The sequence below is a fragment of the Mycteria americana genome, chromosome 8 (assembly GCF_035582795.1).
Source record: "Mycteria americana isolate JAX WOST 10 ecotype Jacksonville Zoo and Gardens chromosome 8, USCA_MyAme_1.0, whole genome shotgun sequence".
Classification (NCBI taxonomy): Eukaryota; Metazoa; Chordata; class Aves; order Ciconiiformes; family Ciconiidae; genus Mycteria; species Mycteria americana.
In genome coordinates this window covers 826440-849066 of record NC_134372.1, presented here as the reverse complement: position 1 = coordinate 849066, position 22627 = coordinate 826440, and the positions used below count along the sequence as shown (strand labels likewise).

The 22627-nt window shown below is 49.0% G+C and overlaps 1 protein-coding gene across 10 annotated transcripts in view; it reads left to right on the top strand.

Moving 5' to 3' along the window:
- Nucleotides 1-22627, top strand: part of LOC142413535 (uncharacterized) — a 56314-nt gene that overhangs the window by 4574 nt on the left and 29113 nt on the right. For 3 of the 10 annotated variants that reach the window (XM_075509762.1, XM_075509761.1, XM_075509760.1), the window contains 3 exons: nucleotides 539-751; nucleotides 1322-1812; nucleotides 17502-17718. In XM_075509762.1, coding sequence (XP_075365877.1) covers nucleotides 1377-1812; nucleotides 17502-17718 — 653 coding nt within the window. In that variant the 5' untranslated portion in view covers nucleotides 539-751; nucleotides 1322-1376. Of the gene's footprint in view, nucleotides 1-538; nucleotides 752-1321; nucleotides 10615-11026; nucleotides 12486-17501; nucleotides 17839-20172; nucleotides 20440-22627 lie in introns of those variants that run through there. The other 7 variants (XR_012776833.1, XR_012776834.1, XR_012776832.1 and 4 more) reach the window with 7 other exon arrangements.

Sequence of the window (22627 nt, the reverse complement as noted above, 5' to 3'; positions counted from 1 at the left end):
TGGAAATCAGTCATGTTACAAGGTGAAGCGCACTGGTGATGAATGGGGGGAGTGGTGCAGCCTTCTTGGAAATGGTCCTGAGGCAAATCCCTTTCTGCAAAAGGATTAGTTAATAAGATGGGACATAATCACCCTGTCTGGGGTGGGCATTTTCTTATTCTGTGCACTCAGCCCCCATGGTGGTTTCCTCTGTTGTTCTCATCATCTGCTGCCAGAGCACCAGCTGGGTTTCTCCTTAGTCCCTATGCAGGGGAATCACGGGCTCCAAATGACGACTGCCCAGTCTGCTGAGTAACCAGTGAGAGGCACAACGTGCAGTGTAACCGTCACAAGCATTTCCTCTGTGAGGCTGCCCGCTTACTAAGTGTTATCTTTTAAATGCTTGAAGGGGAATTTAAATTGCCAACTGAACCATTCAAACAGCAAAGGTATTGACAGAGAAGTCATGTTAGGTCATCCTGCCTACCGCTGCCAAGGCACCATTGTTCTCTGCTGGGTATTTTCTGATGATTTTACTAATTCATTTTCCATTTGTCAGGCCGGCAGGCAGTTTCTTAATTGGAAAAACTCTGCATCCTCTGTTGGCAAACTTCTGTGCTGGTTCCCAGTTCCCAGATGCTCTACGCAACGTCATTCTGTCTACAAAAAAACCAGAAAAGGATGAAAAAAAAAGCGAAGCACGTCCCAAATTGTGGCATCTTGTTCACATCATGTTGCCTGTGCCACTGGAAGTTGCTCACTACACCAGGAGGTTAAGATCTTCTTGTGTTTCCCTTGTCTCACTAACGAGGCGAAATCCACTGGTCCTCATTTTTGTTTTAGACTGCTAGCGAGGCAGAATCACAGTGTGAAATACTACGGCTGGATTTTATCAAGCAATGGATAATTTCAATGGTAAATATCTGGAGTTCTTTAGTCAGGTGATTTGTCATGGGCATCTGTCGGTTAACAGAAATCAAATACCGTGTCTCAAAGCATGGGCTAGTAAACTACCAAAAGGAAGCCCCTCCCTCCGTGTACGATACGATAGTGACTTACACGGTGGAGGCGCGTGTGTGTTCGCGAGACGCCAGAGGCCTCTGGCGCAGCGGCAGAAGGACGCGCGGCGGCAGATGCGTTTGGGAACAGCGTGGGGCTGCTGGCGCACGGCACTCACGGGCTCCCACTGCTGTAGAAGTTCTTTCCCCTCGGTGGTCTCACGGGCAGCAGTCACATCCCTATCTTTACCTCCATTTCGGTAAACTAAACGCCCCTCGTTATTAACATTGATGTTTTTGTCATCTGCCACCTGCGTTAGAAATGACCCGATGTTCTCTCCCAGGTCACTGGTGAGGACATGAGACACGACGTCACTGACGACGTGGGGGCGTCCGCCCATGGCCGTGATGCCCCCCAGCACCCAGGCAGCCCCGGGGGGACACAGCACCCCAGCGGGGCCCGCGGGGCTGGGTCAGCACCTCTTCTGCACCAAACTCCACCTCCCGGGTTTCTACGCAAAGCCCTCGCAAGTGCTGCAGCGCTCGCACAGGCGTCTCTGCCCCGCGGAGAAGGGCTCTCGCCTGCGCGGGGATCACGTCTGCGGCGCTGGGTACGGCTCTCCGCAGCTGTCGCTGCACCACCGATGCTGCTGGTCTGCTCCTCGGGCAGCTGAGCACCGGCCAAGGTCCAGCCGTGCTCACGGCGGCCCAGCTGATTTTGCGGGAATCGGAGGACTTCCAGTGCTTTCTAGCATTGCGTGTCAGCTGATCTTCCCCTTTCACCCCAGAGAAACACAAAGGCTTTGCAGGAAGAAAGTCCTGCCAGAAATTCATGGTATTTAGTGTTCAGCTTTTTATTCTCGCTTCTTTTTCTGGAGTTACTCAGCCTCTTTCAAGAAAGTTGAGGGGCTGGGAGGGAAGCATCTCGGGCTCCATAGCTGTGACCACAATGCTCATTAGACTTGGAGAATGTCGTGTTATTTGAAGGAAGTAGGCTGTTGACATTAGGTGGGATTTGACCCCCTCCTTCACCAACGCTCACAAGCTCAAGCAAAGGAGAGCCGTGTCCTGAGTGAGGACATTTCCTTCCTTGATGTCAAATCAATACAAAATGGTTTTACACTGGGTTTCCTGTGGGCCTGGAGGCAGCAGATCTTTACTTGCGCATGAAAGGGACATAATGACAGCATAACTTTGTTAGCATGATAAATGCACGTCTGGTTTCATAGCTCATTTGCTTCTAAGGTCTGTAGAGACCTCCTCAGCTGGAGAAGCACTGAGAAGCAGCAGGGCAGCGGTAGTGGCAGGTTAACGTGGATTTCTTCATCCCTGTCTGCTTCCTACAGGGTTTGATAAAACTGCATCCCTTTATTACATGCACGATAAGTAGCAATGATGAAATTAGTCAGAGTTATCTTGTTTCATGCAAAGTTAGAGCTGCCTTCTCTTACTCTGCAGTCCTGATTCACTAGGGTGTCCTCTTTTAGGAGACTGCCAGATAAACAGGATTGTTTTGCTGATTCATTCTTGCAGCAATGTCAGGACAGCCTCCAGCACTGCATTTCATGTGCCTGAGGGAAAGTCAGGCTAAGGGCAAACACAGAAAAAATAGCGAAAGAGCCAACTTGACAAGAAAATCTGCTTGTCCTACTTACATTTAGCGGCAGAGGTCAGAGATGGGTGGGTTCTTTCATTCCCCAGGAAATGGCACGTTCATGAAGGGCAGGCAACCGATGAGCCTGCTATCTCCATCAACAAGGGAAGGCCAGCGGCTGATGCTTCCATCACCGCGCTCCAGTTTCTACACTTTCGGACACTGCAGGTTAGAAGGTCAGAATGGACCTGTGTGATCCTCCAGGCTGCTCTGCACATCAAGGGGTTCTCCATCTCAACTCTGCATGTCTTTCAGAAAACCATCTGATCTTGATTTACACTCCTAGTGCTGGGGAGTATGTGACAGGCACAGTAAGGGCCTAAAACAGAATCCTGCCCTTGCTGTTAAAAATGGGCATCCCGTATCTCCTCTAAATGTGCTCAACTTCAGGTTCCAGCAATAGAGCAATAGACCTCCCATACACATCCATCCTTGAGCTTCGGGGGCCTTCGGTATCAAGTGTCTGCACCCCCATATTGGCACTTACAGACTGTGATCGGGTTCCGCTTAACATTCTCTTTGACATGACAATTGTATTGTTGTCCTTGAGAATAAACGACAAGGCATGTTTTCCAGTCCTTTTGCTATGATTGTGGCTGGAGGGGTGGCAGTTTTCTCATCCACTGGAAACATAGGCAGCTAGAACTGAAGGCAGCGTGGCAATAGTATAGCAGTTAAATACATCCATGTGTACTCTCATTTGATATGCCTGCTTACGCACCCAAGGACTAGCGTTAGTTGTGTTTGCCACAAAGTCAGGCTGGGAGCTGATGTTCAGCTGATTTAAAATCACTGTTTCCCAGAACAGAGTTTCCAGTGCCGGTAGGTACGTCTCTGTTCCTAGAGATACGAGTTCATGTGCGACCCTGGGAATGTGCCATTTCGTGTGACTGGGCCCGGCTTTCCGCGGCATGGCCGACGTGCTGCCCTACCCCCCTGCGTGTGCTATACTGGATGAGAGAAGTTAACGGATTGAGACTGGAAGGACGTACCTTGTGTTGTCATAAACTAGAAAAGATGGGAACAGGATGGTTGTCTAACATGCAAACAATGTTGGGGGGAAACAACCCTTCATATCGGGTACTGGGGAGAGGTTTCACCATGGGCACAGACGTCATCTGACGGATTGCTGTGCAGCAGAGCGGTGTCTTTCGTGAAATCCTTTACCAAAGTCAAACCACTGCAGAGTTAGAAAGAAAAATCATTTGACTGTCAAAAGCCTGTTCAGTATTTCACGTCAAAGCCACAAGGAAAGCGGGTTCACAGCCTGTTAATTTCTATTGCAAAGTGCTGTTGTATTGTTGGGGGGTATAACTTCTAACAGTACGTACAGACTGACTTCAGCATGCTGTCAGAGTCTGCCATGCTGACAGAGATCACTACTCTGATGAGCAGTTGGAATTTATAATCTTCTGTGCTGGGTTATTCCAAGAATATTTCTGAAATGGAGAAATGCTCTTTGTTCCCAGATTTGTTTAGTGCTGAGCAAAATCTATGGGAAATTTCAACATGTGGTTTTTTTCCTCCTGAAATGAGCTGATGGTCAAAATGTTAACAAATAATAATTGTGGACAGGAGTTCTGAAAACTTCCCTGTGGGGAATCTGGCCTCTCCTTCCTTCTCCCTCTCCTTGTCTTCTAAGGAAGGACTACTACCTCTTCCTCAAGGCCCAAGGACTCCGCGGCGCTGCAGGCATCACCATCAGATGCAAACTGAGTCACTCGGTCATGAAGTTGTTGGAGACAAAAGGTGCCAGAGATAAAGCTCTCACGAGGCAACAGAAGTAATGTTTTTAAGAGGTTCAGAAGTACAGGTTTGGCATCAGTACGAAACCCCAAATATTCCAACCTGGGTAGAGTCTACATAGCCAGCTGGACCCACTCAAACTGACGAGGAGGAACACCTGGTGACCCAGGAGGTTCTGTGCATCAGGTAAGCTCCAGCCACCTTGCCTGAAGATGGAGATAGTTCAAGACCAGCCCGGAGATGCAACTACAGACTTCCAGGAACTACCAAGTAAACCTGTAGACATCTTCTGTAGGTTGCAGGTCAGTGGGTGTTTTCAGCATCACCATTTGGGGAAGGGTGAGACTGTAGCCACTGGAAGAGGTTGATGTGGAGTGGACCATTAGGGCCTGGATGAGATGGATTTACGTAAGAAAACACCCATTCTGGATCAGTTTGAAGCCCAAAATATTCTGCCAGACTTGGGCCAGATTCACTTCAGGAGCAGTCAGCCCAGTTCCTCTGAGTTCATGTTCTGCCTCCCTGCTCATCGCTCTTCCTCTCGAAATCAGTCTCCTTCCACCTGTTCTGTTTGTTCCCTGTTTGCTGGATGGTGTCATCCAGCATCTTCTCCCAAGCCGTGAAGCCTGGCTTGGCCGTTCTCACTCAAGAACTCCACCTTTGGCCTTTGCTGTGATGGCAAATGCTGACTTGCTTTCAAATGCCAGCCTGCTGTTGTGACTCCCTCTCTTTCCAGCCTGTCCCAGGGATCACCAGCTACTCCTCCCTGTGCCTGCTTTTATTCCCGGACAAGACTTTGAAGACTAAGCTGAGATTTCCTTGTTTCCATGGTGTTGCGCTTGACCTAATCAACCATTGCAGGCCTAAAAGTGGTCTTGCCTTCAGCCTCCCTGCCCACAGCTCAGGAGAGGACACTGATGCTCTATAGCAAAAACAGGTGGTGTATCTAGAGATAATTAGTGATTACATGCCAGTGATTACATGCCTATAATCAGTAATTAGCTGTCAACAGAGTAGAATTATAGTGAATTTAAAGGTACTATGTTTGTTTGTTTGTTTGTTTACATGGTTTCTTGTGACTGTGAGGCGGCAAGCAGTGAAATGGTTTTTGGCCAGGCCAGTGAAGTAGGCAGGGCTGCCATTTGTGCACATTTTCTGTCATGGCCCTCTAACCTCTGGTATAACCCGTGACATAAGCATCTTAGCTGTGTAAATACCACAGGAACCAGGCTGTGACAGGAAGATCCCAGTCTGCTTGCCTGTCGGTCCATTTGCTATCGCTTTGGAGGAAAACCATATTCTCTGAACCGGAGTGAGTAATGTCTTGCAGGAACTAGAACCTGTGCTTGCCATGGCCAGGACTACTTCTTAATTTTCACTAATTCAGATGAAAAATAACTGGGCTGGGAAAGGGTTGCTATCTAATGATGTGTAAAGCCAGGCTGTGCTAACTTGGTATCATGGTCCTTGCCGTGCTGAGAGAGAGGAGTCCGCTGCTTGCTGTCTAGCAGCTGTCCTGGCTCAGCGTTAGCCACAGCCGGGACACGAGCAATAGCTGGGCAAAGCCTTACTATCTAAGAGGAAAAAGAGTTGGCTCTAGCACTGCTTTAGGACTCTGCTTTTCCCTGGTGAGTCATGAATTTACCAGGATAAACTGTATTTGGAGACATAAACGACTGGCCAGCGATGTACAGGGCACGTGCAGGAGGCAGTCTCACCAGGCAGCTCATTCCGGCGTGGTCAGCAGCGGAGAGCCAGCCACCGATGAGCAGAGCGACGGGCTCCCGGATGCTGACACGACTTCTCCTTCCCATGCTGCAGAAGGAACTCCTGTCATCAGGGAAGTCCCTGTGAGGGCAAGGACGGGGATGTCCCACGCAGCGTGGCCGAGCGCGGGGGAGCGCCCCAGGCAGCGGTCTGGGGAGCGTCACTTGCGTGCCTGGGACGTGGCAAGGCCGACTGAGAGCGGAAAGCTCCGTCCTGTCACAGTAGATTAGCTGAAGAGAACTTGATGTTCTGAGGTGATGGATACTGAGCGAGGACGGAGCTACAAAGGTCAGAACGCTGCTAGTCCAGAAGAAAGTCTGCAAGTATTTCTGTTTCTTTCCAAGCCACACCAGGGAGCCATGTGCTAACCGCTAAGGTTTTGTCTTCCATCTGTCTGAAAGCAGGGGCGGGGGGAGGAATCACAAGAGAGAGATTTATCCTTGTTGGCCAGAGGATGAACCTAAGTCCTGGCTGAAATCTGTATTTGTTGAAGGAAGACGCTGCAGGAGAGAGGTATCTCAATGAAAAGATAAGTTTTGTAGATTTTATTTAAACTAAACCAGCATCTTTCAAAGTTTTATGCATCAAAGAGAACAGAAAAAAGGCCCAAATGCAAAGATCCTTGTTAGATCCTCAAACATCAAGACATGTCACCTTCTGATCAGCTGAAGATCCTTTAGAAGTTTCTGAGAGCATGCTTTTTTCAGGTAAGCAGACAGCTCTTAGGATTAATAATAAGCTACATTTGCTTTCAGCTTTAATATACTTATGTAATTCTAACCAGGTCAGTAACGGCCAAAACATGTTATGAAAATCATTTGCATTCATTTAATTAGCATAGTTCATCGGACAGTTGCAAAGTTTCAGGATACCAGTAAGTGCCACCGGTACAGACAGGCGTCAGTGACGGCAACGCCGAAAAACCTTGCCGGAGTCGTCTTCCCCTGCGTGCGCAGCTCCTGCGCGCCGGCTGCTCTCCAGCCTTGGCATAGGGCTCCCAAGGACGCTGCAGTGGAAGACGTGAACCGTCAATGCTGGAGCTGATTCCTGGATTAGAGGATCACTTGCTGGTTTGTGGTTGCTTTGGCTTGGTTTTCCACCCCAGTTATATTACGTGCTTGTGCTGCGCAGACAGCACGAAGGCAAAGATGCGATGGGATTGCGGTCTTGGGGCCTCCTGCTGCGGAGGGGTGGTGGCGTGCAGCCGGGCGCTGCGGCCTCCGTCCTGTAGCTGGTAGGCACGGTGACGTCAGCGCAGCGTGGCGGATGTGTGCGAGAGCGCTGCCTTCCTTCACAGGCACTTGGCCGCTGATGGGCCCTCCAACAGACGCGCTGTCTGCCTCGCAGGCGTAGCTGTGCCTGCAGTCTGACACCTGCCGCGAAGGAGAAGTGCCAGGTCTAAGCTGATCAGACTGTGGCACCGTTCCTCTCCCACCACCGTTGCAAAACGGGTTGCTGACGAGACCCACATCAGCCCGTCGTCTGTTTTCCTTGTGGTGGAGCCAAGATGAAAGGGCATACTGACATTTCTCAGAGGGACTGACTTGCAAAGGTCATTTGGACTAAAATTTACCCATCCAAATTTTACTTCCATTTCTACTTACTACTGCTTGCTGTCAAAAGTATCCAAAATAATGATGGTTTCACCTTGCTGTGTTCCACCTGGCTAGGAGAGTTGGTTTTATCCCATTCCTGTTTTAACATTCCTGGTGTAAATCTGGATTGACTGGAACGTAGCTCAGTGGAGATACATTTGTGCAAAACTGGCGCAGGAGAAAGCAGAATCAGGCTTCCTCTGTTTTGTAACAAAGCTACATGGTGTTGGCGGGCGCAGGGTACCTGACTCCGTCAGCCAAGCACAGCAACTGAGGCTCTGAGATGCAGTGGGAACAGACAGGCAAGAAATGAATGAGCTCAAGGCACTTCAGGAAACTCCTTGATGTTTATACCATGCATTGCTTGGCAAAAAAAAAGGGCAATTTTCATTGGGTATAAAGAACAAAGAAAGTAGGGCAGTAAAGATAAGAGTCTTTCAGCAGATCCAGCGCCAGCAAGCCACATCTCCAGCTTATCTAGTTATATTAGTAATTGTGTTCGGTCTGTATTCACTGTCCCACCAAACTTCCCTTTGAAATCACTGCCAAATTATCCCACCATTAAGGACCGGTGGGCTATTCCTTCAACACAGATGTTAGAATAGATAAAAATAGATAATGTCCATCTACGTTGCTTGCTAAGTATGTCCTAGGGAAAAGCGAGCACAGCTTATGGGCTCCCCTTTTCAGGGAATAGTAGAAAAAGGCTTCTGTACTAGCAAAATCCATCACCCAAACACATCCTGCCCTTCACTCCTTTGCAAGTGGTCTTGGAAGGCGTTGTTCCCTAAATTCATTTTCAGCTGCTCACGTGAAACCCAAGACTCTGTCCGAAGGCTAGAACCCAAGCTCAGCTGCGTTGAGTACACCTGGAAGAAGTCACCTGAAAAAGGGGGACTCAGTCCAGAGTAAATCCTGCCGCATCAAGGCCGGTGTCAGGCCCGTGGCGCACCCAGAGGCCGGGGGAGCAGGGCAGGCTGTGCCAGTTTCAGACCACGCGGTGGATTCCTGTTTCCCAGGGAAATCCTCATCTGACCGCAGAGGTGAGCCTTCCGGCTGGGCTGTGATGTGCGTGCCTGCTAAGGGTCCGGTCCACCGGGCTGTAAGTGCAGGTCCCTGCAGGGAACCTCAAAACAAGCGGGATGCGCATGCAGGGTTGTGCTCCGAGGATCAAACGTTAAAGTTCTTGGTAACTTTTGCTTTAGGGGGCCAAAAAAGGAGGCAATATACTGTTCCACAAAATGCTTTAATTTTTGCTGTTTTCTGTGTGCTGTATCGTTCTTTTCTTTTCTCTGTGATGGCAGTAGGCACTTCAGTACCAAACTGCCCGAGTGGTTGCACGTCCAAGGTTAAATCTGTGACCCCATGTCAGAGGCTGGAAGTGGAAGCCACAGGTATTTCCTGCTCATTTCAGAACGCTGTTATGTCTCTGGGCTTGGTTCTGCATTGTCTTCCTCTGCAAAAGAGAGTGCAAAGTGTTAGCAGGGGCGGAGGACGCTCCACTCCTCCCTCAGCCCCTGTATCGGTGCCAGCTGAAAGGGTGAGACGATCTCGCCCCCTGATCCCTAACAGTTTTGGAAGACGAGTTTAGAGGGGGTAGGGATTTTCTGGCTTTATGGGATTACTGTGTTGCACAGACCCTAAATTAACATCAAGGTTTTCTCTTTATAATACATGTTCATACCCACCTTTGCTCAGGCTGAAGGGGCTTTTCCTAACTTCTGGCTCAGTTCTTTCATCTCGGCTGCTTTTACTTCTAAACCAACGGCTTGCGAGTGCCATGCCACGGGCAGACTGCAGTGAAAGGAATTAAACTGACTCATCACACCGCAGGCTCGTTCCTGTTTAACAGGGAATTGTGCACCACAAAATACCACTGTGCTGAGTGTCACCACGCTATGAATTTTACTAAGTAGGAAAAAATCAAGACCAAAGAGAGAGACACCAGTGAACAGATAAAGAACCAGACGCTTTCTTGCTGGAGAGGCTGGAACCCAGCGTCCAGATTGCAGCATTTTGATGAGGGCCCTTTACAGAGCACGGGCGAGTTAAGAACGTCAATGGCTGTGAACTTTCAAAACACAGTGAGGTGTCTGGGACTGGAAAATCGTGAGAGGCGGCATATTAGCCATTTCTCTAGGAAAGCATGTGAATGTTGTATCTGTTCATGATAAACTTCGAATGTCTGAGCTTGAAATCAATCTGCACCCCAGATGTGCTAATGCCTTAACTGCAATATAGCTTTCGCACATCCCATAAAACATAGAGTATTTTAAGAATTTCAGACCCATAACTGCCAAATGAACCACTCTCAGTCTGTGAAGCTAAAATCCTTTTCCTTTTCCCTATAGTTGCCCTGTTACTACAGATTTCTCTTGGTAGAAAATGGATAAGAGCACAGCAGGTGACTTTGGCAGTGTGGCCCTTCTGCTTCACTGTGGTCGCCTTTTACCTTTCCACTATTTCTGATGTTCACATTGTGATATGGAAGCGAGGACCTGTGTGTGCCACCCACAGATATGTGCAGAGAGTCAAACAGTTTTAGGTACAGTATCCATGGTATGTCCTTACAGGTTTAGCCTAAGTGACCGTCCATCATTAGAGTATTCAAACCCTTCATTCAGCGCCTAGGCTAGCTGATAAAAATCCAAGTAACGGATACCACGGTGACCTCTGGAAGTTTCTGTGCTGAGAATGTACAAACAGAGGCTTGTCCTTCCTGCCAAGCTGGAATGCTCGAATTCTTTTCACAGCTCCTATCAGTTAAGCAACTGCAACTGTACTGGCTGGTTTACCTGAGGCTTAAAGAAGGCACTTTGAGGAACTGCTCACCTTAAAAGTACCCTGTTTCATATACGAAGGAATCCAAACTGCTGTAGGCTGTTGTCTCTTTATTATAACACTTGGTGGCTATTGCCATTCTTTATCTCCTTCATTCTCTTCATTCTCAGAAGTTACAGGGAAAGCGTAACACCAATGCTTTCTAGCTATGTCTAAAAACAACAGTCTTGTTTGAGAGTGTGTGTTGTCTCCGGATGAAGAGATTTACACAGAGTGCTTTCTGAGCATCACGTCTGGAACTCGTAATAGCTCAGGGGTACTTACCTCCAGCTCACATCGCTGCCCGCTGCTTTTCTCTGGCTTGTCCTATAAACACGAAATATGTGTGCCTTAACCCTGTTAAGAAGCGTGTACTTTTTCTGTACGTTCCTTTGTTTGAAACTGCAATTTATTTACTTGGGCTTGCACAGCAATAGTTTCTTACTCATTAGCATTTTTCCTTTGAGGATTGCAAAGCACTTTCCACGACGAAGAGGAAAGGACCAGAGAGGTCCAGGTTTTCTCTGCAGAGCTTTCACAACAAGGGCAGCTATGGCAGAACCAGGAGACGTGGAGTGCTGGGGACAGCGCAGGCACCAGCAAGGGATACTGCAGCTGAGGAAACACGCTGCTGGGAGCATGGCAAGGAAAGCCCTGAAACATGGTGACTGAGAGAATTACCAGATACTATGGTTCTCATCCTGAAAAAATGTTTCACACGTTCTACGCTGATGATTAATGCTATTTATGTAGTTTAGAATGTTTCCATGCTTTTAAGTTAAAGATAGTATCACAGCGTGCAAACTCAGGACCTAAGAGATAATTGCAGCCAGTGCCACTTGTCAGAAGATCATGTAGAGTTTGCTCAGGTTTCATTCATAAAAATCTTTTTTAGGTACCTAATGAGAACGGACTGATTTTCCGGGGTGCTGAGTACTTTCAGATCTGCCATTTGCCCTCCTCCTTTTTCAGTGTATGCTCTCCATTAGTCCTAAAAAACATCCAGTTGTATTCTCTTCATGCCTGGACAGGAGTTCAAATCCCTGACTTGGAAACTGCTGTTGAAAAATGTTGTCCTTTGCCAGGGAAGTTTCTGGAAGTGCAGCGGATTCCCACCGAGGGGGAAGGCAGTGCTTTCAGACCTCCTTTATCTGTCTCCAGGAAGTGAAGCTCCTTACGTTTCCCCTGGACCATGCAAAGCAGAATAATAATCTTGTTTTGTAAAGTATGTTTTGTGTCAGGTTAACATTACTGAACTTGTGGATCGGTTGAAAACATACAAAGAATGCACAAACAAAAGACTCCCGGTTCCAGAAGCTTCTCCATTCAAATCTCCAAATACACATAACCTAATTATAAAGAAATAAAAATTAATGAGCTGCTATTATATGATCCTTACTGCATTTATATTGCAGTTTGTTCTTAAAGGAAACAGTCTGCTCAGGCCCTGAGCCTTTACAGCACCTGGGAGTCAGCAGCCGCTCACGATGAGGTGTGCGGCAGCCGAGCAGACACTCCGGCCTGCGAGTGCAGTTGCAGCAGAGCCCGCGTAGAGACCGCGGCGAGAAGGCGCAGCGAGAGTTTCTGCTGTGTCTTTAACAACGGAGAGGAGCATCTGCCCCTCCAAGAAGTACTGATAGGCAGCCTTAGCCAGCTTTGGGTGTAGTTGCTGGATCCTGAGCCGAAGCATTTCAGAACAACGTTAGTTCGTGCAAAGGACTGCACGTCCTCTGAGCGAGGCGACTTTCTCTGCAACAGATGTCTTTTGTGGGTGGGTACCAGGCGGCGCGTTTGCAGTTTAAAGGCATTCTAGAGCAGTTAGATCATCCCTGTGTGGCTGACTGCAGGAAGGAAACTGGTGTCTACCGTGGTCGTGAACTCGCTCCCTCTGTCGCTGGCTGATCCAACGCCATCCGTGCAGCAGAGCACAGCTAATGCGCTTCCAGTGCCCGAAGCAGAGCCGCAGAGCCCCTGCGTCGCTGGCAGAAGACAGGGCCTGGCCCAGTCGTGGGTGACGCTGCTGACTTCGGTGTTTTCGTTTCTTCTGAATGGAGAAGGCTTTTCCTTAACTGCTTTTACTACTCACTATGTTGCATTTCTTTATGCTATGAATTGAGCTGTATATTTAGGCAGTTGTTAGGAAAGCAATTCCAGAACAATTTTTAGTGACTTTCTTTCAGTTTCCAAACTAATGTCAGATTTCTAGCATTTCAGTCATTTTACAGTTGCTAAAGCCAAGCATGGGTGAGTTTTGCCTTTCAACATTTTGGCAGTCAGGCTTTGTATTTCTGCTATAATCAAAAACTTTTTGGTCTGATTTTTATCAGAGTAGCTCAAGATTTCTTTGGGTCTCATGGTCATATTTTAAAATGGGTATAGGAGGCGAGTATGTTTTTCCTGTTCCATTATTGGTCAAAATTTGTAAAATCACAGCTTTCCTGGCACATTTTTCGCACTCAAATACTAAAATGGTAGACGGGGACACTGCCCATCCAGGCCTTCACCCCCGGCTTCAGGGGTCTGCAACACGCTGCCACAGGGTTCAAGCAGGAATACTTTACTGTCAGCTGTCTACCCCCCTTCTCTGGACTCTTAGGCTAGGTGTTATCTGTTACGCCTCTGTAAATCAGGAGCAACAACACTCATCTAAGCTGTTCCTGCTGGTTTAAGCACGATCGAAACACGGTCTTGTTGGCGACCTGTTCTGCACGCGTGCTGAAACCCCGCAACAGGGAAGTACTCGGCTGGCATTACATGTTCAGTTCGAACAAGCCTAGGGAGAGGGTAATCACCAGGTGATATTCTTGTTCCGGGAAATATTCCAGCATAAGCTGCTGGTAAGGGTTTGTGCTGGTCCAGTTATGCCCTACTCGAGTTTATGCTGAAGATTTTCCTTACTCTGCTCGCTGTCTTGCTCTCTCACCGTTCTCGGCTTCTCTTCCCCTCAGTCTCACACTTTCTGGTGCCTGAAGAGCCAGCACCTGAGGTCGGTTTAAATTGCCCCAGCCATACCTGAAGAAGCCCCCGTGCTTTGCGGGCAGGCCTGGGGAGGGAGGAGTCCCCGACGGGAACAAGCCCCTTCTCGGGGGTTTGCAAGGCTGTTTGTGGCTGTTGCTGGAGCAATGGTGAAATGCTAACCAGCGAGCAGGGAACAGTCAGCTGTGTCTCTGGACTTAATAATATGATTTAATGTAGGACATCAAACAAGAATGCAATACCTCAGCAACTCTGCTTTAGGAGTCTAAAGGAAACCAGATGAAGCCATGCAATTTTTTTTACAACACCCAAATTCTTTATGCAAGTCACCTTATTTTATAAGTATTCGTTCTCCCCGAGTCCTCTGAGCATCAGAATCTAATAAATGTGCATATTTGCGTGATTTTTAGTTTAGGCTTGGCATGAGAGCTCTGGATGCTCTTTATTCGCAGAACAAACACCGTCTTATGAGCCGAGTGAGATTCACTTATTAAGTCTCAGCTTTTAACCCAGCTTGCCAAGATTCTTCCTGGTAGCTATGGCATGCAATAATTTTCACCCTTTTATTCAGTGGCACACACACCTTGAATACCATACTCTTAGAGATCCCAATCTCATGATTGCTGGCTTTCACTTCAGCAGATAGTTACCGGACCTCGAAAACCCATTTCATACAGCCAGGCAAATGCTCTAATATATTTATTTTAATATTTTAATACTTATCCTAGCTCATGATGACTTTCTTTTAACATACCATGTTCTTTTTTGTTTGCTTTTCTCAAATATCGAGGAGAATGTGTATTAACATACAGTGAATTACAAGCCTGAATGGCCTAAGACTTTCACCTAAAGCATTTTTAGAGTTGATACCTATGTGAATTTTAATGTGTGAACAGTAAAGTATAACATAACGGTCATATACACAGTTTGAAATTTGAACTTTCTTTTGGCTTGCTATACATGTTCCCATATAGATAAAAAATATATGTGATCTATGTAATAGAATTTATAATTACCATGCAGGTCCAATTTCAATTTTCCATAAATATTTCAAGAGTAAGCTCCAAGTCAGGATTCTTTGGTGAAGATGCTCATGGAGCTATTGAATAACAAAGACAGGCAGCCACCTGTGGAAAACCCATCCATAGGAAACGTGGTGGCATTTGCCAGTCGAACTGGTATTTATAAATCATCTGTCCCCTGTCAGGAGGGCAGAATACGGTCCATCCTTCGAGTGGCCAGACAGTCACTCCATGTCAGGGTGGGATCTGCATTAACGTAAGCAGTAAGATTACAATTTCGTGATTCCTCCAGATGAGAGAATATTGAATCTAAACCAAATGCTGCCGCGTTGCCAGGGCAGAGCTTAGAGCCCTTCTGACACTAAACCCGGTTTGGGTCCAGAGACAAACGGCCCTTCTCCTCCCAGACCCCTGGGGTACTTAGCGTGGAGGCGTGCTCTGCGCGCGCCGCCGCACGCGAGTCGTGCCAGGCCGGTTTCAGCCTGGGGACACGCCAGCAGCGATGGCGCCTGGGAACGGCACAGCGGGCGTCGCGCCTGCGGAGCGGCAGCGAGTCACCCGCGAGCGGCAGGCAGGAGCTCCCCAGGGCGCCGCGGCTGGCGCCCAGGGCCGCGCGGGCGGGAGCTGGCGGGTCCTGCCTGGCAGTCAGTGCCTGGGAGCGGGGGCGAGCAACCTCAGGGCGCGCGGAGGAACAGGGTTCGGCTGCAGGGGGACCTGGGCACGGGCTTGCTACAGATGACTGCTGGCGCGGTGGCAGGAGGCCTGGCGTGCCCAAGAGCAACTGGCTTCCCAGCAGTCTAGTGCTCATAGGGGCCATTGAGTCGGGATTATTGCTAAAGCCAGCATTTTTGACTGGAGGCACTGAAAACCTATTTGACGGCTGCGTCTTGCCAGACCCCAGGTTTTTGTTATTAATCTCTGCAATTGCCTTATATTTACTTCTGTGGGTAAGAGATGTCCCCAGGGCACGAGCGTAGATGGTGTACTGGAGTATAAAGTTGAAGACCTTGAATTTCCTGCTCCTGCTAGGCTCTCGTGGCTCAAGTACGGGTGTTTTTCCTGAGTCTGAGGCAGCTGAGGAATTCAGGCAACGTGCAGCATTAGGGTCCAGGCTATGGTTGGTGTCCAGTTTAGCGATGGCTGTGGAGCTCAGTTAATTTTTGTATTTAAAAAATGACCTGCTGTTTACAAACAGAGAAGGACTGGTGGGAGATGTGGTGGTTGGAGGCCGTCTTGGGCTTAGTGACCACGATATGATAAAGTTCTCGATTCGTGGCGAAGTAAGGAGGGGAGTGAGCAAAACCAGTACCGTGGACTTGCGGAGGGCAGACTCTGGCCTGTTCAGGACACCGGTTGAGGGAGTCCCTGGGAGGCAGTCCTGAAGGGCAAAGGGGTCCAGGAAGGCTGGGCATTCTTCAAGAAGGAAGCCTTACAGGCGCAGGAGCAGGCTGTCCCCATGTGCCGTAAGACAAACTGGGGAAGACGACTGGCCTGGCTGAGCAGGGAGCTTTTACTGGAACTCAGGAAAAAAAGGAGAGTTTACCACTTTTGGAAGAAGGGGCAGGCAACTCAAGAAGAGTACAGGGATCTCATAAAGTCAAGCAGACAGAAAATTAGAAGGCAAAAGATATCACTGTTGTAAGAGATAATAAAAAATGTTTTCACAAATACATTAACAACAAAAAGAGAGCCAAGGAGAATCTCCCTCCTTTATTGGATGCGCGGAGGAACATGGCCACCAAGGATGAGGAAAAGGCTGAGGTACTTAATGCTTTCTTTGCCTCAGTCTTTAATAGTCAGACCAGCTATCCAGGGTATTCAGCCCCCTGAGCTGGAAGATAGGGACGGGGAGCAGAATGAACCCCCATAATCCAGGAGGAAGCAGCGACCTGTTACGCCGCCCGGACACTCAGAAGTCTATGGGGCCGGATGGGATCCACCCGAGAGTACCGAGGGAGCTGGCAGAAGTGCTCACCAAGCCCCCTTCCATCATTTACCAGCAGTCCTGGCTAACTGGGGAGGTCCCAGTTGACTGGAGATTAGCGAATGTGATGCCCATCTACAAGAAGGGCCGGAAGGAGGATCTGGGGAACTACAGGGCTGTCAGCCTGACCTCGGTGCCGGGGAAGATTATGGGGTGGTTCATCCTGAGTGTGCTCAACAGGTGTGTGCAGGCCAACCAGTGGATCAGGCCCAGCCAGCACGGGTTTAGGAAAGGCAGGTCCTGCTTGACCTACCTGATCTCCTTCTACAACAAGGTGACCCGCCTAGTGGATGAGGGAAAGGCCGTGGATGTTGTCTACCTGGACTTTAGTAAAGCCTTAGACACGGTTTCCCACAGCATTCTCCTGGAGAAACTGGCTGCTCATGGCTTGGACGGGTGTGCTCTTCGCTGGGTAAAGAACTGGCTGGACGGCCAGGCCCAAAGAGTGGTGGTGAATGGAGTTAACTCCAGTTGGTGGCCGGTCACAAGCGGTGTTCCCCAGGGCTCTGTGTTGGGGCCAGTCCTGTTTAATGTCTTTATCAATGATCTGGATGAAGGGATCGAGTGCACCCTCAGTCAGTTTGCAGATGACACCAAGTTGTGTGGGAGTGTTGAGGGGCCTACCCTCTGCTGGAGGGTAGGCAGGCTCTGCAGAGGGACCTGGACAGGCTGGGGCCTGTCGATGGGCTGGGGCCAACTGTATGGGGTTCAACAAGGCCAAGTGCAAGGTCCTACACTTGGACCACAGCAACCCCATGCAACGCTACAGGCTTGGGGAATCATTTGTTGTAGGACTGACTGGGACAGAATTAGGCACAAAGTAGCAGGAATTATGAGTTTTCATCTGCTCCAAGGCCAGGAGTCAGTAAGACAGGACCACATGGGCATTAGTATTCTGGTTAATGTCGAGGTTCACGGTTGGAGGTGCTGATGATCTGACTTTGTTATGGGTTCTTACAGGCTCCCCTGTTTATGTTAAGAAATGCATGACTGACTGCCGGTTCGTCCTCGAGGGAGTGCCTGTCGCTGAGGAGCCTGCTTGGGTGCAGCTGTGGTCCATGTCTTTGAGCACGCATGCCAGACTCTTCTGGACCTTTTCCAGCACTGCTATCCTCTTTTCAGGACCTGCAGCGGACCAGAACCTCGTGCAGCGTTCAAAGACACAAATGAGCAAGAGGTTGGTACAGTTACATTTTCCAGTCTCTGTTCCTTCCCTCGTTACCCCTAACATGGCATTCGGTTGTTGGGCACTGATCTGCAAGATCCCTCCCTCGGCTGGTAGGGCCTCTCAGAAATGGTAAGTGTCAGTCTATAATTAGGGAGTCTGTAATCCATAGATTAGTGGCTCCATACTCTAAAGTCTCCATCTGTTGTACACACTGAAATCATTATATCTCTAGTCTCAGTCCTGCTCCAGGCTTCTAAAGGGGTTTTCACAGGATTTTCTTTGTTGTGCAAAGCAGCTCGTTCATGGCTGTCACTTGGTGGCCAGGCACCAGAGCAGACATTGCACAATGGCCTCTTGTCAGTGTGGCACAAGCTGTGGGATGCTCCTCTGTCCAAGCGGGAACGGGGCTTTGGAATGTATTTTTCTGCCGTGTTCAGAGGCTCAGCCCCCCTCAACACAGAGCAGATGGCGCATTGCCAGTTAGTAGGGCTTTTACTATGTTTAGACAATCTCCCACACAATGGAGAACTACTGCCATCCGAATGGGCTGCAGAGACAACACAGAAACCTTGTAACGTGCAGTCGTGCTTCCTTTTACGCAAGCCATGAGCGCTGGCCATGCCTGCCCCTGACAGACTCACGGTCCGTAACACAGCTCAGTTCTTTACTCACCGAAGCCCTGTTTAATGATGAAAGACTGGACAAAACGGACGTGCCTCGAGGGCAGCCCAAACAGCTCCAGCCTGATTCTGGCTTCCATCGTACTAGGGTACTTTCTACCTGGGGACAGGCTGGAGTGCTGTCCTGTACCAGGGACAGACTCGGACAAGGCTTGCCCTCTCTTGACTATGGTATGGATAGTGTGGGACTGCCTTGCACTGTCCCGTCCTTACCGTTGTCTTGTAGCTGGAGACACCTTGCAGCTGTCCCAGAGAAATACCCAGAGAGTTCTGGACCCAAAATCTGGTGTCAGAGTTCTTGTTATTGTCATAGAAACGATTTCTTGGAGGGCCATGCTTCCATGCATGCACAGGAGATTGCAAAATCAGGCATAACAAATGTTGACACCTAGGCTTACCATTCTGAGTTGTATCAGTTCAGGATGCCGGTTTCATTGCACCGTATCTTCGTTCCTTCAGCAAAGTACTCCTGGTTTACATCAGCAGAAGTTCAGGCTCGGAGCTTACACGGTAGCTTTCCTATACCCCTACTGATCCGGGTCCAATAAGCAGCACCCTGCCTGAAATATATTTCTAATTTTATTAGAACTTTTTAAAAGAGTAAATGAATCTCCTAGTCTGATCGCTGGGTAGCTGCACAGCAATAGCCTTATTGCGCTTCATTTGTTAGAGGGGATACTTCGTACTGGCACACAAGCTGCACTCCGCTGCCTTATCGGGGAAGGATCTGCAAAGTCTTTCTGAGCCGGCCACGCTGCTTCTGTCACGTAACAGCAGGAGGTTGCTGACAGACATCTAGGGCGAAATATGGTTTGCAGAGGTTCTGCAACATCCACGGCCAGCTAGCACACTGCTAGCATTTTAAATGAAAAAGCCCAGTGAAGCAAAGAAGCCCTTCTCAGGCAGAGGGAGTGCAACACTCGTGGAATCTGTGGCAATTCTGGGGTACAGAGCTACTTTTCTAGGCCTCCAACACCACACTTGTTCCACTAATGAGTTTCAGCTGTGAGCTCAAGGGGCCAACTGAAAGGCTTACAAATGAATTAATTTGCTATGTAGGTTCAACCATTAATCTATACACAGGTGTCAGAACTGTAGATAAAGATAGTGGTAGCGATGAGGATCCTTGCCGTATATGCATTAGGAACAGCAAAGACCAAGTAGACCATATCCAGGCAACTAGCGGGAACCCATCTACACTCGGCTGACATCGGAGCGACTGCCTTCTAGCGCTTGGAACAGTGCTCCCCCTCTGCGTGAGCGTCACCACATCAGATACGGCCCATTCTTTCCCAAATGCATCACGGTTCGTTTCAGTAATGACATTCCAGGCACAGGAGTCTCCAGAGAAGCGACTGCTAGAGCAACACGTACGCCGTAGACAAACAGTTAGCGTCGCTCTGACTTTCAGCTCCCCGACTCGCAGTACCCCTCGGAGGACGCTCCAGGATCCTACTTCGCTAGCTAGAGCAGCGCGCAGTAGAACAGTACAGCCAGGAAACTCTTTCTAATTTCTAACAACCACAGCTCGTTTGTACACATTCTTTCTTCTGTCAACTTTGTCCTTTAGCTAAAAAGTCCCTCTCTCTGTCCGTGTTTATCTACCCTGCTATACTTACAGTGCAGACCCATGCCCTCACCGTGTTGGTTTCACTAGACAAAACAAGCTACCCTCATTCCACAGGTCATGTAGCGCACATCTATTTCATATGCGTATCTATTCCCTTTGATTTAATTCTGAACTAGTGCATTTTAATACTAAATGCCTTTCCATTTTTTCTAGCCAAAGGAAATGAGACTGCTTGGCTCAAGTTCTTTGCTTCATTCATTATTTGAAGATTATTGTGCACGGGGGTTGGAAGTAAACAGTTTTGAACTCTGTAATAGTAGAGAGCTAAATCTAGACCCAAATTTCTGTGTCTTGGACTCATTTAATGTGTTTCAGTCTTCTAAGAACACTTTAAAGATATGAGCTGCAGTGGATCTTGGGAAAGATAATTAATGTGGGTTTTTAAAAAAATAAAGAATATGTTCACATACTGGGCTATCCTTTAGCTTAGACGCGTTGGGGATTTGAGTGTAAAAAGATGGGATAGGTGTAAATACCTGGCTACGACTTTTCACTTTCAAAATGTGCTTTCCATTTCCCCTCTAAGACTTTGCTTGGCAATTTCCTTGTAGTAGTGCACACAGCTTCCAGGAGCTGTGCTGCCTTTCACCTCTGGGATTATGGGCTTCCCGAGCAGGGCTGCACAATATTTTGTCTCTCTGACAACAAACGCAATAAAAGCACTGCTGTTCGCTGCTGCCCCAGTTCCGATCATGAAGAGTCTTCAAAATAAAAACCTCAGCAGAAGTGGGACAAGTCCAGTCTGTTCTCCCAAACAAGGCAAGGCTGTGAAAACCCAGGAGCATGCTGCATCCAGGAGTTATCCTTGAACTTCCCCCCATGAACTCCTGCCCCGTGTGTGCTGGCACGGCAGTGCCGTGACCAGCGGCAGATACCTTCACCACAGTTCAGCCCCTTTACGTGGCTGGTGGGCCAGCAACACTGGCAAAAAGAGGAGTTTCAGAGGAAGCTAGCCTGTGACACCTTGGGTGGCTTATTTCAGAGCGGAGCTAAATGGCTGTATTGATGTGTGGCAACTGCTGTGCCTGCTCTAAGGCACTGCACATCTCTGGTAGAGCGGGCAAGGCTTAAGCAGCAAGGTGCAGTCCCCACAGGCTGACAGGGCAAGAAGCTACTCGTTCAGAACAGGGATGCTGTAAAAGCACGGACCTGGTAGGGGCTGGGAACGGTGGGTGTTAGAAGGGGCCCTACTGTGGCCATGTAAACTAGACTGCCCTGGGGCTCCCAGTGCTTATTGTAGCTTGGGCTTTGACTGCTGCTCTTTTTCTTCATGTTCCTGCTGGCAAAGCTGAAGTAAAATTGTCGAGGAAAGATTTTTTTTCCTTGCCGAGTTGTCTGGTCTGATTTTGCAGACTAGGTTTTAAAATCAGCACACGTTTGCTCTGAAGAAGACAACAGAAGGACTTGGCCCCAGCACCCCCTGGAAATGGCAGAGGAGACATTTCTTGCTCCTCCTGGATGCTTTGTGATGTGCAAGAATGTAAGGTAATGTTTCAGAAGCTCGTAAGAGTTCAGCAACTGGAGTTCATCCATTTCCTCTGGAAGTTAAGTACTCGTGAAAAATCATAAACCTTATTTCCCAAATCATAACCCTTATAAGGGTTAAAATGTAATGGAAAAAACCATCGTTTTCTACACTGTGGTTCTTGTGTCCCAAAGGTCACTTTTCGTTAGCCTTACAGGTAACAACAGAAAACAGCTCAGTATATATTTTGAGCAGAAGTTTAATTTTACTGGCCAATCTAGACCTCTTGAGTAATAGTCCACAAAGCAAGAACAGAAGCCTGAATCTCAGAGCCATTCTCTTTTCTTCTGACAGACCTGGCTCGTATTTTCAAGAGTTTTGCTCAGCTGGCTGGGTACCTCCGCTTCACCCAGTGCTTATGGGAGACTCTGTAACAGTAACTTTATTCCTTTCATATACAGCAGTCATACTGTAATCAGTATGACCCTTTAAAGTTCATTTTAAGCTGAGAAATTGCACAGATTTGCTGGGGGAGTCGGGGGGGGGGCCGGATTTCCAAAGAGTCTGAAGACTTTGAAAGAGCATGACCTAAAATGTAAAATATACATATTTAGCGCCTGGGAATGGTAGTGGAAAATACTATCAGCACCTGAGGATGCCAAAGGCTGGCAAAAACCAGACACGCTTCCGTTTCCCACCACGACTGTTACTGGTCTGGGTTTCTTTTTCGCTCTGATGAGCTTCTACCAAGCGTTCTCCCAAAGCGGTGCGCCTGTCTTTTACAGAAACCGGCCTTGCAGCTGTTCGTCCCAGCCCGCACCCATCTTCCCGCACATTTCCGCGTCGGTAACGGCCGAGGTTTCTCCGGAGCCCGCCGCCCCAGCGCTCCGCCGAGCCCGGGCCGCGCTCACCCAGCCGGGCGCAGCGGCGGCGCCGAGCCAGCCCACGGCGGCAGCCCGAGCTCCGCGGGACGGCCCCGGCCCCGGCCCCGCCGCGCCCGGCACAGCCCGGCCTGTCGCGCCGCCCGCAACCCGCACCGCCGGGCAGCGGCTGCCGCAGGGCGGTACCGAGCGGGCGGCCCCCGGCCCGCAGCCCCGCGGCGCCACGCCAGCCGGTCCCCCGCGGCAGGGCAGGGCGGGGCGG